The sequence below is a fragment of the Lissotriton helveticus genome, chromosome 2_2 (genome assembly GCF_964261635.1).
Source record: "Lissotriton helveticus chromosome 2_2, aLisHel1.1, whole genome shotgun sequence".
Lineage (NCBI taxonomy): Eukaryota > Metazoa > Chordata > Amphibia > Caudata > Salamandridae > Lissotriton > Lissotriton helveticus.
The window spans coordinates 254,537,973-254,564,025 of NC_136060.1; the positions used below are offsets into that span (position 1 = coordinate 254,537,973).

At 42.7% G+C, this 26,053-nt stretch overlaps 2 protein-coding genes across 2 annotated transcripts in view; one reads left to right on the forward strand and one right to left on the reverse strand.

Moving 5' to 3' along the window:
• Positions 1-11,627, forward strand: part of LOC144821396 (E3 ubiquitin-protein ligase TRIM69-like) — a 56,821-nt gene extending 45,194 nt beyond the window's left edge. Inside the window, exon 6 of the mRNA XM_078678378.1 lies at positions 9,148-11,627. Coding sequence (XP_078534504.1) covers positions 9,148-9,740 — 593 coding nt within the window. The 3' untranslated portion in view covers positions 9,741-11,627. The remainder of the gene's footprint in view (positions 1-9,147) is intronic.
• Positions 1-26,053, reverse strand: part of ZCCHC4 (zinc finger CCHC-type containing 4) — a 374,799-nt gene that overhangs the window by 232,449 nt on the left and 116,297 nt on the right. The window contains exons 4-5 of the mRNA XM_078678377.1: positions 14,515-14,790; positions 11,651-11,731 (exon numbers count right to left, since the gene is read on the reverse strand). Coding sequence (XP_078534503.1) covers positions 11,651-11,731; positions 14,515-14,790 — 357 coding nt within the window. The remainder of the gene's footprint in view (positions 1-11,650; positions 11,732-14,514; positions 14,791-26,053) is intronic.

A 26,053-nucleotide genomic window follows, 5' to 3' on the forward strand; every position in this document is an offset into this window, starting at 1 on the left:
CGGTATATTTCGCTAAAAATTTCCCGGAGAACCTCCCTGATTTCTTCATCAGTAGAGTATGTTACACCATTGGAAATAATTGAGTAGATGTTATTTCTGACCTGCTCAGTCTTTGTTTTCCAAGCTAGCAACTTTCCAGCCCCCTCACCATACTCAAAATGAGCCAATTTACTTGCCTCCCATCTCTCTAGAACACGAGCATTCAGAACTGAGCCCAGTTCCCCTTTTAGAGTAACTACGTTATTTTGACACTCCTGTACTTTGGTCGTAGGGGCATCCGGGTGCATGGCTATTTCTGTCTGCAATTTGGCCATTTCCATTTCTAAGGAAGTCACAGCTTCTCTATAGGTCTTATTCTTATGTGCAGCTTTATTTATTATTAGACCCCTTAAGAAGGCCTTTAGTGAATCCCATACACTCCCGGGAGTAGCTGTTCCAACATTATCCTCCAGGTAATGCTACACCTCCACATTGAGGGCGTTGTTAACATCCAACGCGGAGAGCAATGAACGATCAAATGACCAGTTTCTCATACGACTCTTAGGAAACCCCTCCAGTTCTAAATAAATGGCCGCGTGTGATCTGATAAATGAAAAGGGAGGTGAGAGACTGATGTCACCAAATTAACCAAAGATTGACTAATCAAAATAAAATCAATTCTTGACTGGTGGTGATATCTATAATTACGAAAAGTAACACCTCTTTGTTGTCCATGCAAAGATCTCCAAATATCATTGTACCCTAGTTGCTTCATACTATCCTGCAGAAAAGACCTGGTTTTAGATAGAGGTCTGGCACGGTTAGAAGGGGACTTATCCAATAGGGGATCTAAGACTATATTAAAATCTCCTGCAAGAATAACCGGCTCAGGGAATGAATACAGGTGGGAAAAAAGGGTCTTCAAAACTGACGGGTCGTCCTGATTTGGACCATAGTATCCTATAATGGTTATTGGGGACCCTGCTATGATCACTGATGCAATTACCCATCTTCCACCAGGATCAACCAGTTTAGAGACCAGCCTAGATTTTACTGATTTTTTAAAGATTATTGCCACACCCCTAATATGTACAGATTGCGAGGTCGTTATACATAGATCAATCCACCTATTCTTTTTAGCCAACAAAACCATTTCGGGTTCATCAAGATGAGTTTTCTGGAGTACTATAATCTGTGCATCAGCGTCTCGAAGGTACTGCATATTATTATCTTTTCTGGGACTAATACGCAATCCGTTAGTATTCCAGGATAGGATGGCTAATTTACTCATTATAACGAAAAAACCACACCAAGCTTTTTACCATCAAGAGCAACATAATAGTATCTATAGCAACGCAACAGGGATCATCTGTTACATACCACCAAGGTAAGAAAAAAACAATCGTATAATCTTCATACAGCACCCACAAACTCAAAACTAGATTAGAGCAAAAATTAGGGAGTTTTTTAAATGTTTTCCTTGACACCCCCCCCCCCCCCCCTGTGCCCCAAACCCCCCCACTCCTCCTGGGGAACCCTTGCTCTATCTATCTGGAATAACCAGAAGATAGCGCCCGACCTGGGTCCCCGCCCAACCTGTGAACGTGTAAAGCCAAGACATTAAACCTGGACTATATGCCTTATAGCTATACTGAAAATAATATTTTATGTACCACACTTTCTTTTTTTTTTTTTTTGTGTATTTATATACGTGCTTATGTGTTTATTGTTATTTTTTTTTTTTCAAATTTAAACTAACATCATCTTCAGGACCCTATCAGATTACTGACAAAGTTGCAGAATTTTTTTTCTGTCTGGACTCACCAACCATATTAAATAACTGGCTTTTTTTAACCTGATGCTCCTTTATCCTTGCCCATGGTTAGTAATAGCTCATCCGCAGCCTGAACCGACCTTATGTTATGCATGCTGTTTTTATACATTACTCTCAGTGTCGCTGGGAAGATTAGTTGGTACAAAAGAGAAAATGGTCCGTGTGGAAAAAACGTTATTTGGTGTTGCTACATACCAATGTACACCACATATGGTTAGATATAATAAAGTAAAATTAAAGTCATAATATTCAAATACAAATTGCTTTTAGTCAGGCAAAGGTTTACTCATGTGAGTTTCCGACAGTACATTTGTCATAGATTATCGACATTCATTCAATGTAATTGTTCAGTCATTACATTAAAGAGTGCTCTCAGTGCGAGAAGGAGGGGAAGTGAAAAGGTTGTGAGGGACTGGGTAAAGGTGGTGTGACATTTATATCATCACAGTAAAATCAATACGCCTTTACAATCAAGGTAGTGTTAATGTCACCAAATTGCATCACACATAGGTTAGAAACATTCATTGTATTAGTTCCTATGGTGTGTTTTGTTGGCGTAGTCTACGTTTCGACCCCCATGTGTTCGTTGAAGGGTTATTGCCGCCTAATGTTGGGGTCTTCATCAGGACAAGGGTAGGGAGCATGGAACTGACGGTCAGTGGCTGTGCCGTCGTTGGGTGGGCCTTTGGGGTGCTCCTACTGATTTTGGGCAGTGGTCCTCATACGTCGCCATAAAAAGCTCATCCGGAATGTGATTATTTTTGAATGGCCGCCAAACTCATCTGGCACCGTTCTTCTCGGCGTGAGGATGGCGCCGACCGCATCGCTCGGTTCCTCGGTGATTCTGAGTTAGTTAGTTGAGCAACTGCCCCGTGGTTTCTAAAGGCCTCAAGCCTCCTCCCAAACTCCCACTGCTTATCAAGTGTGACCCTTGACAGGTCAGATCGAATCTGGAAATTAATTCCCTTACCACTCACAGATTTCTGCTTTAGGGCCAGATTGAGAATGGTCTCCTTAAGTGAGTAAGTATGGAAATTGACCAATATTTTTCGCGGTTTAGTCCTTTGGGGGTTCTTCTTGAAAGGCTCTCTATGGATACGTTGAATGTCTAAAGCTAATTCTTCAACAGACTGATCCAAGCGTAAGGCATCTTTCAACAATGAGATGACAAATTGTTTAATGTCTGAGCCTTCCTTGTCCTCCGGAATATTTAAGATGCGAAGATTGTTTCGTCAGGCATTATTCTCAAGAATCTCCATCCTCTCTGCCATAGCTTGATCTTCTTTCCTAAGTGTTGTAATGTCCACTTTTGCTTGCTCTAAATGTATGGACAGACCAGTTACCCGTTACCCTGTCCTCTATTGACTCTGTTCTTAAGGTAAGGTCACATAGCTTCTTGTCCAGAGACTCACAAAAACATCTAATGTCAGCCTGATTGGCAGCAGAGGTCTCAAACCCTTTTTTTATATCAGCAGATATGGTAGCGAACATGCCCTGTATGGAAGTCTGCAGGGAAGTGGTCAGAGATGCATTAGCACAATTAGCTGAAAGAGCACTAGCGCTAAGAGAAGGAGCCAGTGCACTGCCTTGTGTGCTATCTTGTGTGATACACCCTTGCGTTTGAGCATCTGAGGGACCTGCAACCAAAAATGGAGGAGCCAACAGAAGTGGCGGGGCCAATGGTGGAGCCAAAACCAAGGCTAGGGGTGGGGGATGACCGGATGTACTAGAAGGACCCAAGGAATTTAACACAGGGACCAAACTCTCAGGATCTTCAGTGGGGGTAAGAATGTCTACATGCTCCAGCTCTCTACCTCCATTCAAGTCTACATCAACATCAGCTTCCATATTGGCATCTAGAATATCCGTCGCCATGGCGATTGAGTTGTTGTTATAGCGCGTTACTCCAATATTCACTGCCACTTCAGGACCCTCAGCCTCTAGAAGAGTCCCTACTGGGCAGGGCGGGGAGGAAGGTTTATCCGATAGAAATAGGACTTGAGGAATTGCCTTGAAATATGACCTAAGTGATGGAGTTATCTTAGAATCTGCATGAGTGGGGCTAGTGGATTTACGTTTAGAGCTCAACTCTTTAGGCCCTTTAATTGTTTTACACGTATATGCACGCTTAGCCTTAACCTGTCCTGTTAAATAGGAGGAAAGTTTCTTTTTTGCGTTATCTGCATTACCAGCCCCAGCAGAGACTACAAGTTTTACCACCTCTGAGCCTGAGGCAGGAATTGGATTAAAGCAACTAGACGGGGAAGGTGTAGTAATTGTAATATTTTGGGGTTGTATTCCCTTATTGTTATTTTTCCCTTTTTTTGTATCCCTTTTTGTCCCCTTTTGTTTGCCTTTTCTCAAATGGGGCGACCCCCCTGCATCCGGCCTGAATAAAACACCAGCTGAACCCCCAGCCGACAGTATGGCAGTGGATTCACCTCGAGTAATAGACCCCCCGACCGGCACTGAGCTCTCACCACCTTTGGCGTCTTCCCCAGAATCAGCAGGCAATTCTCCCTCCTCCGGTGTCTCCTCTGACACCTCAGCTGTTGAGCCCAACTCGGCTGCGGGACCTCCAGCGGCCCCACGTCTCCCCTGAAGTAGAAAACGGATCTTGCGGCCTCGTCGCAGCTCCAGGGCGGCGAGACTCCAAACCGACAAGCCAGACCGCGGTAAAGTCAAGGACACAGGTGAGCTCCAGCTCCGTCTCCGACCGCAGTCCCTCTGCCGCAGTGCCGAGCCAACGCCCACAGCAGCAAGGAGCGCCGGCGAGGAGCACACTGAAGGAGACGCCCCTTCGAGACACATGGGGTCTAAAGAGAAAGAAGCCGAAAATGCCGAAAAACTCTATAATTGCAAGGCGATTAGGTTTTAGCAATCTGCGCGATAATGTTTCACACAAGGCATTCAAGTATGAAACTAGCCTTGTTCGACAAACTGCTCACGGACGAGAACCCAGAAGCAGAGCACCGCCGCAGCTCAGCCGGCTGCTGCCATGTTCCCCCGCCTAGGCTTGTTGGTGCTCCCGAAGGACACCGACCCCTCAACTCTCTACATCCGATATGGGACAGCTCGTGCATGGCTCCTGGTCTTCCACAGTGTCACCTGGTCCTCACAGCTGCAGAGTCAAGGTCACTGTCAACTCCCCTGCAACTCCCGACATCAGTGGGCATTCGTCTTACAGGTCTCCAGGTCGCTTCTGAGTGACATAGACTGTCCCCTCTGCTTGCAGGTACTCTTTAACTTGAATTCACCTTCGGATTCCACTGGACACATTCTCCTTCTCCAGCAGTGGCACTTTCCTGCAGTCCTCCATTGGGTTTGACGGCGGTTTTTGACACCACTTCATACCTATGCAACCGGCTTCCCTGGTGTAGTAACATGGGTACTAGGGTATCTACGGGTGGGGTGACTCTCCAACCTTCGGTCTTCCACAGGGTTTCTTCAGGGTCCACTGGGAAGGGTTCTTAATCTTTAAAATTGCAACTGCGACTTACATGTTAATTTGTACAGAGAACACTGTTGTGTTCCCACACTGCACTTGATCTTAGTGGGGCTCCTAGTCACTCACCTTGGGTGGTTCCTTGGGTCCCCGGCAATTCTATGTCCTCTGGACACGGTCTTGACATGAGTCATGATTCTTATACCAATTTCTTAGTATAAGGTTTGGTCCCCCCTGGGGTCCACTGTGCATTCTGTGCTATTTACTTGATTTCTCTGCAAAGTATTGTGTGCATTGTGCATACCTCCGGGTAGGAGCTATCTGTATGTGTTAGAGAGTGTTATATAACATATACATATTTTAATAAATACGTTGTGTGGTTCTTTTTCACTTAATCTATACCAATAAGATTGCCTTCTGATAAACAAGATGCTTTACGCTCCTAGACTAAGCTTGAAGGCTCCTCTCCACAGCTACCACTTAGAGAGCTTTCTAAGGTTGGCTAAGACCTCTTAAATCACCATAATGATTGTCTGGGCTGGTGCAGGGTGCCCACTAACATAAGTGGACATCATATACCAGGCCAGCCTCTCACATAGGTAATGTACCGCTCAACGTAACTATATTAACTAGTCGTAAGTCTATCTGCACTGGCCCATGGTCAACTGAGGCTGAGACCCGAAATGCTGCCATTTGGCCCTCAGAATCTGGGTCACATCCTATTTCCCCATTCTGGGATCAGCACTGAACTATCTGACCTCTGTTATTATGACTGTTTTCTGAGTAACACTAACAAATGTGCACACTTAATTGGTTATCCTCAACTACTTGTAAAAATATCTGCCTTTCAGCCAAACCTACACCCTGCTTGTTAAAGGCAGGTTTGGTTATTGTTTTTTGTTCGGCAAAGCATGCATATAACTTTCAAATATTTCTTGCCACGGAGATGAGATTTAAAGAATGCTATGACTCTGGAAGCCACCCCCCTTAGTTTGTGGTCTGCTACTGATTAGCCCTGAGTGCAAATATATATGGTGAAAAAGTGCCCATATTCCCTGCCTCTGTTTTTTCAATCTTGGTATCTCCTTCACCTTGGCAGCTGAAACACAATCCCATTGGGTCAATTGCTCCCTCTGTTAATTTTAACCTATCATTTGTGCTTGTTACAACCCTTGCATTACTGTAATAAGATTCTTATTGAGTTTGACATTTTCTCCCCTTTAGTCAAACGTTTAAAGTTACAACCAAATCCTCTGAAGGGGTTGTAAACAGAGAAGGAGCATATGAGGGAGACAGCAAGAAAATACACGCACTCACATGGAGCGCTGAAAATAAGGAAACAAGCATTGTCATAGTCAACACATTTCGCCTATTCATTCGCTTGGCTTTTCCAATGCTTTTTTGCCGATGCTACACTGTATTGGAAAAAAATCTTGATTATTTGTACAAATGCACACGTCATGGCGTTGAGGCAGCGCAGAGTGATCAAATATGCATGCACACGTTATGGCGCTAAGTTGGCACAGAGTGATGACATATGTAAGGATATGTATGCTTGACGTGGTCGCCAATTTGTTTACTTTGTTTTAATTCACCTTTCCAAGATGGCAGATGGCAACCATGGAGAGATGATTGACAGATAATATGTTTGTCCTTGGCAAGCATTTTGCCAAGTTTTTTTTCTCTTTGTATTAATTGGAGCATTTAAACAACTGTTCCTGTACTGGTTATTTGCTAATAATATAATCAACCGACACAAATGGAATTTATAAGACCTATCCCAGAACTGTATCTATATTTCTCTTTATATTTGAATTTCTGAAGCTTGCGGTAAGGGTTAGGGTCATCACATAGCCTGTCACTGTAGCTCGCGAGGGATTGGCTTGCTGAGAACTCTTCTCTTGGTTCATTGCACACAGATCTCAATGCTCAGCGTGCAGGGACGGTAATTGGAGAAACCTGTTTCTTTTTCTCCAGTTGACCCTTGTGAGTGACTAATTGCATTCTAGGACAACCTCCGTTTTCTCTCTTCTTGTTCCGGGCTGAGGAATATCGTGTTACAAGTGTGGAGAATACCAATTAAACTATTGACCTTTGATCTCTCAAGACACACGTTTTCAAATTGTCATCTCTGGCCATTCCCATTCAGGTCCAGAGTAATTTACATTAGTGATGATGCGTGTGGGGTGGTTACTTCTGCTTTATGGCTGTGCTGAATACTAATGGGTGCCCTATGGATGTGGCCCCGTTTAAAAGTTCGCCTCAGCAGATTTGGAGCAGACGTCCGGTCCTCAAAAATCTTCTCACAAAGATCGCTCTAAAAACAACACCCAACCAACCACGCATAACGGACAAAAGAGTTACCTACTCGGCCACACTGAGTGTGCTTTGGGCCTGGTTTGATAGAAAAGCAATTAACAAAGATTAATACAATAAAAAACAAGCATTGGCATAGCCAATAGGTATCGCCTTTGGGACATTATAAGTGTTTAGCCATGCAACAGTTGATGTTGCACCAAGGATATTGGGCTGCATAATTAAATACTTATAAGGTCCCAAATGCGAGACCTGTTTTCTCTGTCTGCCGCCATATCTGCCTCTTATCTCCATCTGTCTCTTGTTTCTGTGTCTGCCTCCCTATTTGCCTCTCATCTCCATCTATCCGCTATCCCGTCAAATCACTTCAAATGCTTAGATTTTCAAAAAATGTAAAATAAATATGTAATTCAATTCAAGAGGGGGGAGACAAGAAACACAAGAGTGTGTGCGTGTATATTTGTGGGTGCATGCCTGCACACATGTGTGTCTGAGTGTGCACATATGCGTAGGTATGTATGTGTGCTTGTATATATCTGCATGCATGTGGGTGTGTAAATGTAGCTCCTCTTGGTAGTGCTGTATATGTATGTGCATGCTTGCTTATGTGCATGTCTATGTGCACGTGTGTCTGTGTTTGTATGAGCTTGTGCCTGCATGCGTATGTGTGCATGAGTATGCTTGTGTGGTTGCATCTATCTGTGTACGAGGCTTCAGCTGGCTGTTTCCAAATGTTTGCATGTCTATGCGTGCGTTTGTGTCTGATTGTATGTGTTTCTTTGTATATGTGCTTGCACATATGTGTGTGTCTATCTGCTTATCTAAGTTTATTTTGAAGGTTTTTTTACTTGCATATAATGCAGTGGGCTTTACTAAAAACAAGATCTGTGACAATAACTACTGGCTGGGAAAAGATTAACCTCATTAGTACCAGTTTAGTACTTGAATTCAGCAATCAGCAACTGCACGGTGACAAATTAAACTTCGGAGAGAACATGCCAGTGCCCAGCAACACGTGTCATGCTTTTTTTGTTTGAGCTACGATGTGTTAGTTGTTGTAATCTGAGATCATGCAGTGGATTGTGGATTATGTGTCATCTCGGTGAAATACATAGTCGTGTTTAAAATCTTGTGGCTTCAAGAGCATACAATTCCATTGTTACTTTTTTTTAACAACCAGCATATTACTCTTGTCTCCCCTCCCTCATAACCTATTTCCCATTTTCTTGTAATCCAGCCTGCAAGGTCATATGAATAGAAATAGCACCATGCAAATATCATCAATCCACTATATACAAAAAACAAAAGTAAAAAAATATTGTCATTTCTAACACCAAGAGCTCTAGCTTTCACAAATGCAAGACTCATTGCATTGCAAGTGCTTGTTTTTAAATGACATTGCTGCACGCTACCAATAAAAAAGCCCCAAAAATAGAACAAAATTAAATGTGACTGTGATCCCTATAATCCTGTCTTCCTACATGCCCTAGCTCCCAAACATATAGGAGAGCTCATGTATTTTAGCAAAGATCGTGCACAATTTAAATATAAATTCTAATATTCTGTTTTACAGATCAAACACCCGTCCTGCTTGATGTGACAACCTCGAACAAAAACATTTATATTTCCAGCGACCTAACGGGTATGTGCCTTGTGAGCGAACCTCAGAATATTCCAAACAGCCCTCTCAGATTTGACGCAATGTGCTACGTGCTCGCTTCCAGTGGCTGGATGAGAGGAAAGCATTACTGGGAGGTCGATGTACGGTCTTCTCCGGCATGGACCATTGGGATGGCCTATGGATCGATTGAGCGTAAAGGGAAGCAGAAATCTGGGAAGCTGGGAAGAAACCGGCTCTCCTGGTGTTTGGAGCTGAAGGATCACAAGCTGCTAGCCTGGCACAACGATAAAGCCATTCTGTGCGGCAAAGGGCTCGCTGGCATGAAACAAGTCGGGGTGCATGTAGATTGCGAAAGAAGTAAAATTCTCTTCTACAATGCAAAAAGCATGAAGGTCCTGCAAGAATTTTCAAGTGCCACTGCTCCCTTTTTTGACCGGTTGCAACACCAATTTACTGAAGCCATCTTCCCAGCATTCGGCCTATTCCCACCAAAATCAGGACCAATAACTTTTGAAAGACTTCAGATGTGCAACTCCTCTGTTTGAAGCCATCGTTCCGGCAAATGTTATCATTTAAAGTAGTACTTCAAAATAAGAGCAGCTCCAGTTAAGAGATGTAAAGTGTAGCCCGAAATTGCGTAGAGGCATTTCAAGTCAAGTACACTGTTTTCAACACAATACAAAAATATATTAAAAAAGGTAAAATCAGTATAATTACTAACCAATGTAAGATATCTCATAAATACTTTAATCACACATCCTGAGCAGACCAGTGACCTTCCTTCATTGTTTGGAAGGGCTCTTTGGTTGGCACATAGGAGCGTCCCACAAACTTGAGCAACCCATTTCCCCAATTGTGTCCTCGACATATTTAATTTAAGGAATCAGCCTAGAACTGGTCTAAGTAAATATCTCTTTCATATATTATATAGGCGCATTACTGGAATTGGTGGCTTGAACTCCAGCACCGTGAAATACATGTTTAAATGCAATTATACCTACGAATGTGCGCATCCAAAATTCATACCACAACTATCCGTTTCAGGAACTGTACTACTCGCGGATCCTCAAACCTTAAGGAGCTCAAGGGCGCCACTTCTAAAGACACCAGAGTTTAAGAAAAACTGCATTTTGGCATGGGCTATCAGATAGTTTCCCCAAAAATCTAGAATTTCTTCTCTTGTTAGCCCAGGCATCTATTTCAAATATTAAAAAAAACGACATGATACTCCTCTTGTTTGAGAGCCATCTCTAATTTCTGCCGTCTTTATGCCATACCTTAATGCTATGTTAACAAAGGGTCTCTAGACTTTCATGAGGTTCACTGCAGTTATTTCTCTTTCTGCCATAAGTTAGTTCCTTGTATATATATTTTCAATCTGTACCTAAAATTTACACTACATCTGTACCTTGTAAACCTTTGCATATACTGCTCACTTCTGTAAAGTGGTCTGAAGCCCTCTAATGCACGGTTCAACCTAAAGACAACTATAAATAAACTTTAACACTAGGTGATCTGTACCCCAATTCACATTTGATCACAAGTCTTTCTCTACCTCTCCAGGGAACGCATTACCCCAGGGTTCTGCACCATTAGACGTTGCTCCTACTGCTTTCTGATTTTACACCCAGAGTATCAATCTCACTGGTTGGCTACCAACCTTATTCTTGAAACGTAGAAATGTATTAGAGGTCTGCTTAAGTAGGTTAGACGCTTAACCCGTTCACTCTTTTCACAATAGTAAGGTATTAAATTGTTTCAGCAAGTGGGCAAAATAACACACACACTGAAAAACAGCAGATTCACAGTGACGCCCTTTTCCGAATAGAGTTCCTATTATCAGGAATGATTTTGTTCTTATTTTCAATTCTTATTATTATTAACACTTTATTTTTATTTTTTGCAACTTTACAAAAATACCTCCATTTCCCATTATGAACATGCATGAATGCCACCATACTAATTTTGTTAGCACTACTGCCACTGCCTCACTTAAGCCTCCATGCTCAACAGCCTCCCAGAAATCCCTGAATCTCTTGCCTCGTGTGATTAAGGTAGTGGCTGCAGGTCTTCTCTTTCTCAAGACCACCAGAAACAGTCTTCAGTTTCTGCCAACTGAAAGCAAAGGCCAGAATCTCCTTTCATTTGGACTGTGGCAGCACAATCCTACTGGGACTATTACTATTTTCTAGGCTGCTAATGATTCAAAACACAGCTGTGCATCATTGCTTGGAGTGGACTGCTACACACGAAATTCCCCAAAACAGTGATTCTAGGTTAAAAAGGGAATTACTTCATGTCTCTATGTAGTGTGCATATGATACTGTATATCAAAGGTCCTCCCTACATGAGCCATTGCATCAATGATTATACACCCAGGTTTTCAACCTTCATCCAACGTTTTCTGACTTTTTAGCATCTTTTCAGCAGTTAAATCTTTCTCTGCAAAACATACCTGAAGTCAATATCCAGCAGGAGGCTTTTCACTTGAGGCCCCTCTGGCCCCAAGGCCTTCAGTCTGATCAATTCATGCAGCCTGAAAAGGTAAACGTTGACACTTTTATGACAAGGAAAGCATGTAATGTGACAAAGTATGCATTTAATAGGTATTGTATTTTTTAGTTGGCTACTGTGTCAAAGAAGTTATAATTTAACACAGCTCCTGATATTAATTACAATCATTTCAAATGCCCTGTACAGTTATCCACAGCTCAAATCTTATTGCAGTGCTCTTGTGTCTCAATAAAACCACTGGAGCACAGACATGAAACCCAGTTTTAGAACAGGTCTCACTGTAGAAGTCCCACAACCGCACTGATTTTGCAGGGCCACTTAAGTACATTGCCTACTGCAAAGCACTCTAGAAGGAGCTGTTCATTATAGGGTGTGGCTGTGAGACCTTAAGTTTAATAAACTCACTAATCTGTCCTGGGTCCAGCCAGGCTAGTTTGTAAAAGCTAAATTCAACCCTGGGTAGGTGTGGCTTTGAGCAGTCAGGCTTTAACAAAGAAACACGTGTAAATGATTTAGAAGTATTGAAACAACGTAAAGAAACACGACACAAAGGAAGTCCAGCACCAGTTTATCAAAAGGGATTTTTTCATTTTGGTGTTAAAAACTTCATAAAAATTACATCTACCAGAGACTTCTAGAGATAGAGATTATTAAGCAGCTCATAAATCACTGCTTTTCACTCCAATCACAAACAGGAATTGGCAACTACCACAGTCAGTGGTTATTTTAAAACTTTTGTAAAGTTATGTTTGGTTACTATGGCCCGCTCTGGGTAACCAACTCTGGCAAGGATCAAGGAGCAAGTCACAGGGGCTAAAAAGGCATAACAAGAACAGTTACCTTAAACACTACATAAGGAAAAGTAATACTCTGGAAGCACAATAATGCCCAGGGAACATCCAATTCACTTTTAAAATAACATTTTATTATTACATGAAAGTAAAATTAGTTTGTAGGGGTGAATACCCCTACGGGCGCACATAGACAGGTATCAAAAGTACACAGAGGAAAAAACAGTTAGTGACAAAGAGAACTACATAAGATCAAACTCACACTTTCGTAAAACAAAACACTGCTGCACCCAAGATTCAATTGTGCATTATCAGACAGGTCAGAGAGATTAGTCAATGATGTTTCGATCCACTTATAATATGGGATCATCATCAGGACAATACAATCTTTGCCTGGATGCATAAACCAATGTGAAAGTAAGTCAACCAATATGAGAGCCTATAAAAACAAAGGGGAAGGGATTTAGGTGGGGGAATAAAGGAAATGAAAAAGGAGAAAAAGAGAAGGATGAAAAGAAGAAAAATATTACATTAAATTGCAATATAAGTCTGAGAAATCTGCAGTAATTGAGAGATCCAAACAAAAAGGCCTTCTTGATGTGGTCACTATGACAGAAACGTGGGATCTCACCAGAATGCTGGAACCTTCACTCTGCATGTGATTCCTTATTATAATTGAGAACTACACCAGCAGGTTGTCCATTTGGTTGATAGTATTGTAGAGAACTTTCGGGCTGTGTCATGCTATAGTGGCCAATAAAATTGTCCCACACCTGGAGATATACCACATTGATAGACACTATATGTGAGATTCTACAGGTTTCTTTCCAAGGACGATATTTATGGCATAAACTGAAAAATGTTTCCCTATCCCGTCATGGAGAGCCTATGTATCTTGGAGATGTACTACAGTTGAATGACTATATGCTGGACAATTAAAAGATACTATTCGAACATAAGAACAAAGCCTATAATTTTTGTAAAATGAACATTTAACTTGCAATGCAAGAAGGTAAAGGATGGGATAACATACATACGACCACAAGTATATATGATATGTATGTATGGTATTTGCACATAGAACCTAGCTGTAAAACAAAAGAAGTCCCAAGTTGCAATCAAAGGTCGTTTACAATGAAGCAAGTAAGATGTAGTTTAGAACATTTCTCATTATTATGTACGACCAAACATAAAACTAGCAATATTACTAACATTGGGCGTAGTTCGCGTAGTAGAGCTACACGTAGCTACGTGAAGTGCACTTCGCACTACGCGAGCTACGCGAACTGCATAGTGCACTGTGCAAAATGCTGTTCGCACTGATTGTACAGTGCCGGATGCTTGTCCGCACTGTGCAATTAGTGCAAACCGCATCTTGCACAGTGCAAGTGGTCTTTTTCTGCCGCTCTAGTAGATTTCTACTCGAGCGGCAGCTTTCTCAACGCGGACTGGTAGTTTCTCATCGCGAGCGGTAGAGAGCATAAGCGACTACTCGCAACGAGAAACCTGACCTCCCTGTGTTGAGAATCTTGCCGGGAGGTTTATTTTCCACACTCGCGATCGGCAACTTGATGTTGCTGATCGCGAACAAGGAAAAAGTCTCGCCGGGATGCCATTTTGCTCGCTCGCGGTCGCCAACTTGAATTTGAGGACCACGAGCAAGCAAAAAATGACCGCTACGCATGTTTGCACTGTGCTACGTGCAATTCACATAGTGCGAAGTAGCGCAAACTACACGAGCGTAGCGTCGTACTTCGCCCAGGGTTAAATATTACCTAACATTACCAAAGCAGAGGTAACATTTGTAGGCTGTGTTAAATTTCAGTACGAGGATTGAAAGTGTGTTATCAGATTTTGTTGCCAGTCAAAAAACACACTGGTCATATTTCTACAGAAATCCATCTACATCCGTGTGTACAGGACAAGGAAAATACAAAGAAACTTGAGCTACAATGTATAATAAACCCACATTAAGATTAAAATACACAAACCATGAAATAATTGTACTTATTACCTTGGTGTGCCAACACAGAGCACTCTTGTGAATCCCAGGGCAACAACGACATCCAAAAGGAACTGACAACTTCGGTCAGCAAACAAATACTGTGCATTCGATTTCTTATTTGCCAGTGCATACAGCATCTGGCTGGGCCTCCTCAGCTGTCCAATGGAGATATCACCCTGTACCTGATGGTCAGAGTGCTCAGCCCACTCCTCCGGCAACAGCAGCAGCTGGCATTCCTGGCAGAATCTACGCTTTGCTAATGGCAACGGAATATATTTTCGGTTCCTGAGAAAAAATACAACATAAAAAAATGTTGATAAAATAATAGATTTGACACCACAAAACTAAAAAAGTTTGAAAATGTACAAGTTAAAGTACTGATGTAAACAACTTCCACCACCATCATGCACGATGTATAATCTAACATATTACTAATATTGTAAGAGGGAAAACAAATGAAACAAGAAGTTGAACAACATCATTCAATATGGAACCTAAAATCATACATCAGACGTGCCAAACTGTAAAACGTGTGAGAGGATGTGGCATTTTAAGGGGATAGGTCTTTAAGCGCATTACTGTCTGAAGAGTGATAGAGGGGGAGGAGCCTTTGACAGGGAGGAGGTTGTTATGTCAGCCACAGGGGAAGGTCGTTGTGTCAGTCACCAGCTGAAAAGCCATAGAGGGTCACAGAGGAGGACTTGGGGCTTAGAGTTCATCATGGCTTGAGCAGCCTTTTCTCCCTGCCAAACTACATAACTTAAAGGCTTATGAAGCCGCCTCTGTGTCCTGTGGAGGGAGCAAAACTTGTAATGACCATTTAATGATGTAGGATGACGTTTGAGCTGGATATAAACAAATGTATGGATTATCTCTTTGAAGTGATTACCGAATAACTTAATCTCAGACCCAAAATATACTTAATCCATTGATCATACAAACTCTCACATAATGCACACTCGCTCTATCATTGACTAATGTACTTGACTTTTCACACATCATTGAGGGGATGAAGGAGATGCATTTTCAGACTATTTAGGTTTTTGTGCTGAAGCTATGACACCGTTACAAGTCAATACTAATTCATGCTAACCATACTAAACGTCACTCTGATCCCATAACTTACCTTAACACTTATCTTACCCCTTATCCTATGCCTAACCTTAACCCATATGAATGAATGAATGAAAGAATGAATGAAAGATTATTTATAATGCGCAAAAACTTAGCCCAGAAGGGCGTCAAGGCGCAGACTAGAACAGAAAATATATCAGTAAATTACATAGGCAGAAAAAAAAGATTGAGAAATTTAATAATACGTGATTTAGTGATAAGCCTGAGAAAAGAGCCAAGTTTTCAAGAGTGTCCGGAACGTGATCAGGGAAGGTTGGTTGGAGAGCTCAGGGGGGAGGTTATTCCACACTTTGGGGGCCAGAGTGGAAAAGGCTCTTCCTCCCCATTTCGCCTTTTTAAATCTGGGGACCGCGAGCAGATTTCTTGAGGAAGATCGAAGGGTTCTCTTGGGAGAGTAGGGACTGATCAGAGTCTTTATACCATCGGAGCCAGAGCCGAACACGGCTCTGTGGGCCAGGCATATAAGCTTAAAGGAAATCCTGGCATGTACAGGTAGCCAGTGGAGATCCTTTCTGGCCTGAGTTGCGGATGATAGCCTAGGAAGGTTTAGAACCATCCTAGCAGCCGAGTTTTGAACCATCTGGAGACGATGGAGGGCTTTCTTGTTGATGCCCCCATACAGCGCATTGCAATAGTCAAGCCTGGAAGATACCAGGGCAACAGTTGACTGTTTGCAAGCGTCAGATGATAAGTAGGGGGCAATCTTTTTTAGCATGCGGATGGTATTGCAGCAGGTGGAAACAGTTCTATTTACCTGAAGGTCAAAGGAGAGGGCCGAGTCACAGAGAACGCCAAGGTTCCTGGCCGAGTTGGTGGGTAGGTGACAGTCTCCCAAAGAGGGGGGCCACCAGTCCTTGGACCAGATGTCGGGATTCCCTCCAAAGACTCCGTCTTCTCACCGTTGAGCTTCAGGTAATTGCGTACCATCCACTGAGAGACCGCCTCCATACAAGTTTGAAATTTGGAAGCAGCCTCAGTGGTCGGTGAGGTAGTAGAGATGATAATTTGGGTATCGTCTGCATAAGACAATATTTGGTACCCAAAGGATCTTATCACCTCGGCAAGTGGGGTTACATAGATGTTAAATAGCAGGGGACTCAGGGCAGAGCCCTGAGGCACCCCACATTGCACATCTTGGGAGGAGGACAGAAAGCCACCAAGCTGGACCCTTTGCTGTCTATGCGAGAGAAAAGAAGACAGGAGACTCAGGGCACTTCCCCTCACCCCTATGCCCTTCAGCTGGTCGACCAGGATAGAAGGGGATAGGGTATCAAAAGCTGCCGTGAGATCGAGGAGCACCAGCAGAGTTGTCCGCCCTCTGTCAACCTCGGTGCGGATGTTATTAGCCACGACAATGAGGGCGGACTCGGTGCTGTGGGCAGCACGGAACCCATGCTGGGAGATGTCAAGAAGACCCGATTTTTCTAGATATGTGGTCAGATGGGAGTTGAGGTGGGCCTCAAGCATCTTCGCCGGGGCTAGGAGCAGGGATATTGGCCGGAAGTTTTTTAAGACTTCTGGATTGAGCGAAGGTTTCTTTAAGAGGGGCTTTACAACTGCCGATTTCCAAGGAATAGGAAAAGATCCCTCATCAATGGCCATATTCATAACTTGCAGGAGGGGAGGGACGACAGACTCTCTACAGGCTTTCAAGGTTTTTAAAGGGCAGGGATCGAGAGGCGAGCAAGATTTACTGGCATCGAGAAGGTGATTAAGTTCCTCATGCGACAGGTGGGGAAAACTGGAGAAATTTGGCAGGGAATCAGACTCAATGGTTTCCGTGTGTGAAGGGAGAGAGGGGAAGGGCAGGAGTGTACTGTTGACATCTAGTGAAGTATTAAGGGATTTGAGGGAAATGTGAATATCAGAGATTTTAGAGTGGAAGAATCCTGCGATATTGTTGCAGAGCTCTTGTGACTCGTTCACTGATTCAGTCGTTTTGGGAGTGGCCAGGGTGTCAATAATTTTGAAAAGTTCCCTAGAGGATTTCAATGAGGCGGTAATTTTGTTAAAATAGTTCTTTTTTTCTTCTTCAATAGCTTTTTTGTATTCTCTCAGGGCAGACTTATGTAGGTTTTTCCTCCGGGGGTCCGGGTGGGCATACCAAGCTCTTTCCTTCTGTCTGCATTTCTGCCGCAGTGATCTTAGATGTTCCGAGAACCAGAGAGACGAGGGGCTCTTCCTGGCTGAATAGTGATTTTTAAGGGGTGCTAGCGAATCCAGGGCATTGGTAAGAGCAGCCGACAGAGCCATGGCAGCCTCATTTGCATCAGGCCGAGAGAGGGAAGGAATATCTGTCAGGAAGGGAGCGAGTGTAGCATTAGATATGTTGTTATAGCTCCTCCTAGTCTCCCATCCTTTTTTATTGGTTAGGTCAGAGCAAGAAGGAGTAATGGTGAGATGGAAGGGAATAGCCGAATGGTCAGATCAGGACAGGGGGATCGGAGTGCCGATCCCTAGTCTGGTGTCGTTGGAGAAAATGCCATCTAAGGTGTGTCCAGCGGCATTAGTAGGACCATTGACTAATTGGTTAAGTCCACAGGATGTTAGGCTCTCTGTTAACACTTTGGTGTTGTTATCCTCAAATAGTTCCAAATGGAAATTATAGTCACCTAGGAGAGTAAACTTGGGCTTACTAATAAAAGGTTTCAGTAAGGTAAGTAAATTATGGCAGAAATCAGTCCTTGGACCTGGGGGCCTATAACAAAGGATACCAGCAAAGGAAACAGAGGGATCTAACTGAATGGTAAAATGTAATGCCTCATAATTCTCCTTGGGGGAAGAGAGGGGGTCGATACGGCAAGTAAAACGGTCTTTGCACAATATTCCCAATCCTCCACCCCTACGGTCGGTACGGTCTAATCTAGTCAGGGCATATCCATCGGGAATAGCCTCTACTAGATCAGGGCCGGTCGAGGTAGAACCCCAGGACTCTGTAATGAAGACCCAGGAAGGTTTCCGTTGTAGCACAAAATCATTGAAAGCGATTTTGTTTTTCATCAACGATCTGGCATTGATAAGAAAGCCAGTTAAGTTTTCCAGATGTTCGGAGGATTTAGCCTTGGCCTGACGTTTTCTAAAAAGTTTAGGACGGATGAGTGGGGGGGAATTACAGCCACAATTGGTGAAATATATACCCTCTGGAGGTGATGTGTGATGGCATGGCAGTGGTAGCGGTCTTAATGAGACCAGAGTGGTTAGTAAACCTGTGTCTTGATTGGTGAGACAACAGGGGGGACCGTCCAGCCCGTCCTGTAGCGCGTCCTCAGCACGGACGGGCGCAGACGGGCTGGACTCTGGCGTGACTCCGGCGATGATCCGGCGCGTCCGCAACGCGCGTCCGCTACGCGGAGGCACCATTATTTCTTTTATGGGCTTTGCGACTAGAGCGTTTCTAGAGAATCCTCCCACCCACCTAAGATGGCCGCCGCTAATCTAAGGGTCCGTTGTGCCTCAGCCCCAAATCAGCTGGGCACCAGTGGTATTATCAGGTGAGATAGCGGTTTAGGGTAGCTGGCTGGTCGGCAGCAGGGCGGGACGGTATCATGCTTACTGAAAGGTTTTTAAATGAAACTTAGAACACGAAGGTAGTAGGCATTCAAATTGTTTTTTTTGTTTTTTTAATATTTTTTTATTTTCCAATTAAACACAATGTAAGCATTCAAATTGTTTTAAAGTAATCTTAAAACGCGGTGAAATTTAAAATAGTTGGCTTTTCAATCAGGCAACTAAACAGAAACGCCAGAAAGGCTAAGCATACATCATACCACCTCCCGGCTTCCGGCTTCCGCCTCAAGAGGGAACAACACACAGCAGGACTCACGTCTGCTTCTGGGGCTCTTTTATGGGCTTGGCGACTAGAGCGCTTCTAGAGAATCCTCCCACCCACCTAAGATGGCTGCCGCTAATCTAAGGGTCCGTTGTGCCTCAGCCCCAAATCGGCTGGGCACCAGTGGTATTATCAGGTGAGATAGCGGTTTAGGGTAGCTGGCTGGTCGGCAGCAGGGCGGGACGGTATCAGGCTTACTGAAAGGTTTTTAAATGAAACTTAGAACACGAAGGTAGTAGGCATTCAAATTGTTTTAAAGTAATCTTAAAACGCGGTGAAATTTAAAATAGTTGGCTTTTCAATCAGGCAACTAAACAGAAACGCCAGAAAGGCTAAGCATACATCATACCACCTCCCGGCTTCTGCCTCAAGAGGGAACAACACACAGCATCATTCAACATAACCCTTACCTAAACTAAAAACCATCCCATAACATAAGCCTTAACCATATTCCTAATTAAAAATATCTTACAAATATGTTTTTTTATTTTTAAAAAGCAAAGGCATACATTGTAAATAAACATACTGTCTTTCCAAACATGACCATTTTATAATGTGCATGAAAAGTAGACTATATTTCCTTTTTTTTGCCAAAATGCAAACTGAGCTCAGCTTTCACTGGGCACAGTCTATAGACATTCCCTCTGTGTATGCATGGTTATGTTATTTGAGTATGTGTATTCAGTGTGGCTATTACTCTCAATAATGAGACTCTTGGCACTGGCACTCAGGTGGAGTTGGTGCAAGTATTTCAAATTTTAATATGACTTTCTGGTCTTTTGATCCGTTCATCCGATTGCTTAGAACGAGGGTTGTACCCTTATGTGTTTTTAGAATTTGCACCAATATATTATACATTTGAATGTCTTTGTCTTATGTGGACCTCCTAGGAGTTCCAAAAAATGAAATACAAATCTTGAATCTTGGTACAAACGTAATGCAGACCACAAAAATGCAATGAATTGGTATAAAGCCACATTCTCAGCGCTTTCCTGAATTTGAGCACACCAGGTATGGCTTGGATCTCGGGTGGCAGTGAGTTCCACAGCAAGGCTCCCTGAACTCTGAAAGATCTGCCTTCCTATCTAATGTATTTGAAGGGTGGCATGGCTGGGATAGCTTTGTTGCTATATGTCTTGCTTCCCACACCCAAATAAAAGAAATACAGCACTACCACACTGAGGCACACACACGGCAAAGCAAGAAAACACCTTAAAAGGGGTTTCACTCTCATAAAATGAGGCATGTAAATAGACAGTTTTCAGAATAAAGCGTAGGGTTTAATTTGTGCAACACTATCTAGAAGAAAAACTTTCCCAGATCTCAAATGAAACAATATACAAGTGAGTGTTTAGGGGGGAAGGGTGTGTGTGTGTGTGTGTAAGCAATAATAACACACTTACAAGTAAGCAAATGCAACTGTTAAAGGCATGGGATAAAAATATAAGCAGATAATGATAATAACGCTGGACATCCACAGCAGGGAAAAGGCACTGTTAAATGCAAGTAATCAGTTAAGGAAAGCATGGAAAGATATAAGATATATACACAGAATACATCAGATGATTATAACCACTGGAGACCTGAATGTGAACACAGACACACTCACACATTGCAATGCCAATAATCAGAGCACATACCTCACCGGCTGCAATAGCTTAATCTTAGCCCACACAAGACTAGGGGATTCCAAATAACAGCACAGTGCTGGGAACTTCAACACTGAGTAGATGTGTCCGTCCCAGAGGACAAAATCTCGCTTTTCAGGTCAAGAAACCCCAGTTTCATAATATTCTCAATGCACTGGAAGTTTTCGAGAAGACCTCCTCTTCGCCAAGGAAACTTACTGGAGTTGGCCAATCTCCCACATGCATTCCAAAGGCAAAGGATTTCTCACGTCTTCTCCTGCGCTCCCATGTTTCAGCCCCTTATCTTAGTGAAGCTTGCAAAAGTAGAAAACATCTCCAAAAGTAATTAAAACAATCTTGAACGTGAATGACCTAAATAACGTGAGTAACCTGGGGACCTGCACGTGTGTGCAGAGCTCAAGCTGGACAGATTCAGAATTCAAGATGGAGTTTAGGGCATGTCAAAGCCAAGAGTAAAACCTTCTTAAAAATTCCCAAGGTACAAAATGATGCACATTTGTGCACCACTGCCTATAGCACTACACACAGAGACAGAGAAGTGTATTCTGCACATCTCTCTTTAGCATGATTTCAAACGCTAATCCCACACGTTCTGTTGCAGGCAAGGCTGTAAAAAGCAAACACTCCTCCTCTGAAGCTACAAGGAGACACAAAATTAAATCACAAGGCACAGTAAATCAAAACACAAAGTCAATTAAAACAATGGTTGACAAAGGTCATCATGTGGTCCCAATATATAGGAGTTCCTCTGGCACTACACTAGATCTGAGAGATGTGTTGAGGACAGATGTTTTTAAGTGGAAGGAAGTTGCTTTGCCACAGGAGCTTCTTTTGAGTGATAACACAGGACTTAAAGAGAACCTGGTTCCTCATTTTGTAGCCAATGTAGCTATTTAAGATGTTGTGAACTGAATCGAATTTCTTTCGGTTAGAGTTCACTCTCACTAGGGAATTCTGAATCCTTTGCAGTCGGTTTAGCTCCTTTAAGGGCAGTACTAATAGGCGGAATTAACATTATCTAGTATGTATGGAACAAATGTATTATCCTCCTCAATAGCCTAACTTCAAGATTGCATGCTCTGATAACTTTAGAAATATGCGTCTTACAATTGAGCTTACAGTCTACGATAACATGCAGATCACAAATTTCCACTACTGGGTTAGGGCAGTGATTAATTTCAGAAGGCCAAAGGTTACAGTCCCAGGGGATGACTATTTTTAAACTAAGAGGATTTGTGACATTAAAGGGTTAATTTTTAAAACGTTTCTTTCCATCTATTGCATAATAGCTAGGATGTATGAAGAAGACTATCATGTAAGTTAAAAATCAGTTAAGTATAAGTATACAGCGACCCCCATTTGTTGAAGAGTTTACCTTAAATTAGAGGTGGGAGACAAGTAGTTGTCCAGCTGGACCGCTTGGTATCTCCCCGTGTGGAAGTCTAATGCTTTGTCTTGGGCTCATATTTATTTTAGTGCAGAGATCAAGGTAGGATGATCTACTATTTTGAATGCCACTGACAGGTCCGGGTTCAGTATAGATACTCCGGACCCGTATCGGTGAGTATTATTCTGAGGTCATCCATACCTGAAGTGATTACCAGTTCTGTAGTGGAGCCTGATCTAAAACCTTCTTGGTGCAGGGCCAGTGGCAGCTGGCATGTACTGAGGGTGGTGAAGCGGTGGTGCAAATAAAAAGATAACTAAATAGGCATACCTTCCTAGCTTGCTGCGTGACGTCCTCCTCGCTCGGGTCTTCTCTCCTCGAGGCAAGCTCCAACACGGGACCCAGCCAGCTCATCTAACCAGCATGAGAAGTGCCAGGATTGGAGGGAGCGGTCTCACTCGCCGCTCTCAGGAGCACTGGAGGCCTGTGCTTTATATAACCTAGCTCTCTAAGACAGCTGGGTAGAGAGAGGTTTAAAATGCACATGTCTGGAAGGCTGTCGCTAGATGGCTGGCCAAAGAGACCTGGGAATTTTGAACTTTAGCACACAGCTCCCGCACACAGCTCCCTGCTGCCACTTGGCAGAAATGGCCTGCCCCGCCCTGACACTCAGTTCGGTACGGGTTGCTGAAAAATCAAATGGTAATAAATAAACTTTATTGCCATTTTATTTTTCCGCTCTGGGGCTTGTAGGGCGACGCTCCTCCGCTCAAATGGAGGAGCCGCCCCTGGCAGAGTCTAGGATATTATTGCCTTCGCTTAAACTTAGTAGTTGCTTTGTTACTACTTTTCCATTATTTTCGAGATAAAGGAGAGGAGAGATATTGGTCCGTATTTAGCCAGGTCACTGTGGTTTGTGGTTGTTTTTTTTAAGCAAAGGACGGATAATGACATTTTTAAGAACAGGGGGTACTAGGCTTTTCTGAAGAGAGGTGTTAATAATGGATGTAATGGCTGAGGCAAGAGTGGATTTAAATCTTTTGACAACTGAGGCAGAGCAAAGATCTTCAAGATGCCCTGAGGTTTAACAGGCACTGAATAAGCTCTTCTTTGAAGAGTGGAGAGAATTGAGTTGGGGGAAGGGTAGTTAGGCTCTAACTCGGGGATCTCATCTGCACTGATTTTCACTTGTCCAAGAAAAAGGTTTAATGTATTTATTTATTTTTATACACATCAGAGTAGTCGTATTCAGGGTTTTGCTTACAGCTTTACTGAATTTATTTAATGCATCAATTGTGTTGGAAGGAATATTTTGGGCTTAAAATCAATATTTTGTTGAAAATTGAGGTTAACTGGCCTTCTTGAATAGTTTTGTATTTGAATCTTTAAATGGTAAGATATCTTGATGTAAAGATAACAACCCTCACTCTCTGGCAGACTGGCATCATTGGATCGATTTCTGTATTAGCATGGAAAAGCTAATATATATATTGCAGAAGTTGTCCTTGAAAAGCTACCAAAATATGGGACAGTCACCTACTGGACTACCAGACAATGAAATACATTGATATAAAAGTTGAGAGGACTTGCGCTTTACGCTGTATGATGCTGTGTACACCTTTGAAATACCTTGAAATTATCCGCAATTGATTATGGAGGGTGCAAAAGAGGGGCTGGGGAGCAGGACCTCTCATCTGTATTATTACTTATGCTTTTCATTTTGTATTTTCTGATATAGGCAGAGATCTGTAATCATAGAGTTAGGGACTATCATTTGGAGAGTGAGGTATTACGAGGTACCAGTTTGTTAAAAAATATATCTTAAAAGGTGACAAACCATCATAATTATAAGGAAGCCAGAATCAAGCGGTCTCTCAACTCGAGAAGACGCGCTGCGGTTACGCAGTGTGCGAGTTGGTTTTTCTGGTAAGAGACTCTACGCTAAATAGTTAATCAAATATAATACTTATCTGCTCCTTTCTGTTTATCTTTGATAGAAATCCTGGATTTACTCTAAACGGGGATCCGTTGGTGAAATCGCCATCAAGAATAGACGAGGTGACTCCGCGCTGTCGGTGACGGAGGTTTGTCACCTATAAGATATATTTTTTAACAAACTGGTACCTCGTAATACCTCACTCTCCAAATAATAGTCCCTAACTCTTTGATTACAGATTTCTGCAGATTTCTAGCATGTTTTGCTACATGAATGGACTTAATATAGGAGTCCTAATGCCTCTCATTAAATTGTTGAACCGTCGGATGTCTCGGCGCTTGATGCCAGAGGTCAGAATTGCATGTGCAAGTTTTTCATTTCCTGATTAAACGCGGCATAAGTATATGTTAATCTATAGGTTTATATTATTGATATTGACTATTCAGGTGGTGCAGGAGCACGGTGTGCCCGCCCATTCCCTTAAAAAGATTGGTTTCTACTCTTGTGGGAGCTACTAATGAGCCCCAATAAGAAGTCTCTTCTACTTGTGGAATCCCTTGAGGTACCCTGAAAGGTGAGCTAATTATAGTTTCCTCACCTTAATCGTTATAGTTTAAAGGCCCAAACACATAGATTCCTAACTATGGTTTCTTTTCACACAGGCATACAGAGGCTACTTTCTTTCTGTTTTCCTGATGAAGACCCATTGAGATGTTTATCAATTCTCACGATACTTGAAGGGTCGAAACGTTGACGCTCAATTAAAGAAGCGTTAGTCCATCCTGGCCATTACAATTAAAAGGAATACATCCTTAGGTCATTTTGAGACATTTTGGTGTCACGCTCTATTTATATGTAATTGTTGGTAATGTAAATATTAATATATGTATTGAAATGTGTGGTGATAGATGCACAATGTCGTTTTATCTATGTTCTATTTAGTTTGTGTATATTCCCTGTGTGCCATTCTGAATTTGTATATGATATGTCGTGCTTTTGAAGAAAGATAAGATTTTTTGCAATTTATAAACTTTAAATTTGATAATAAAATTATGTCTAATTTGTTTAGTTTTGAATATATGTTTGGGCTAATTGTCTGAAGGACATAAAATGTGAACATCTAGACATGGCGGAACGACACGTGACGGAGATAGAAGAGTCTCATACGTAGACGGACGCGACTCGAAAGAAAATGGGGAGGATTCTCACTGCCCTGCAAGACAAGGCCGAGGACTTGGAGGCCAGATCAAGAAATAACATTTGCATTATTGGTCCTCCGTAGTCTATGGCCACAGGCAACATGGAGTTGTTTGTGGGGAAATTACTGGTCTCATTGTTGGGTCGTGATATCTACTCTCCCATGTTTGTAGTCAAGCACGCTTATCGCTCCCTGGGCACTAGGCCACCACCAGGAGCAACACCTCGCCCAGTCATCGCTAAGCTCTTGAATTATAGAGACAGAAATGCCGCATTGAGGCAGGCCAGAGAGAAAAGAGATCAGCATTTTGTAGGCTCCTCGATTTTGCTTTTTCTGGACTTCACTTCAAGTGTACAAGAAGCCAGTCGTCAGTTCGCCCATCTGAAATGTAAACTCCGCAACTACAATCTTGAAT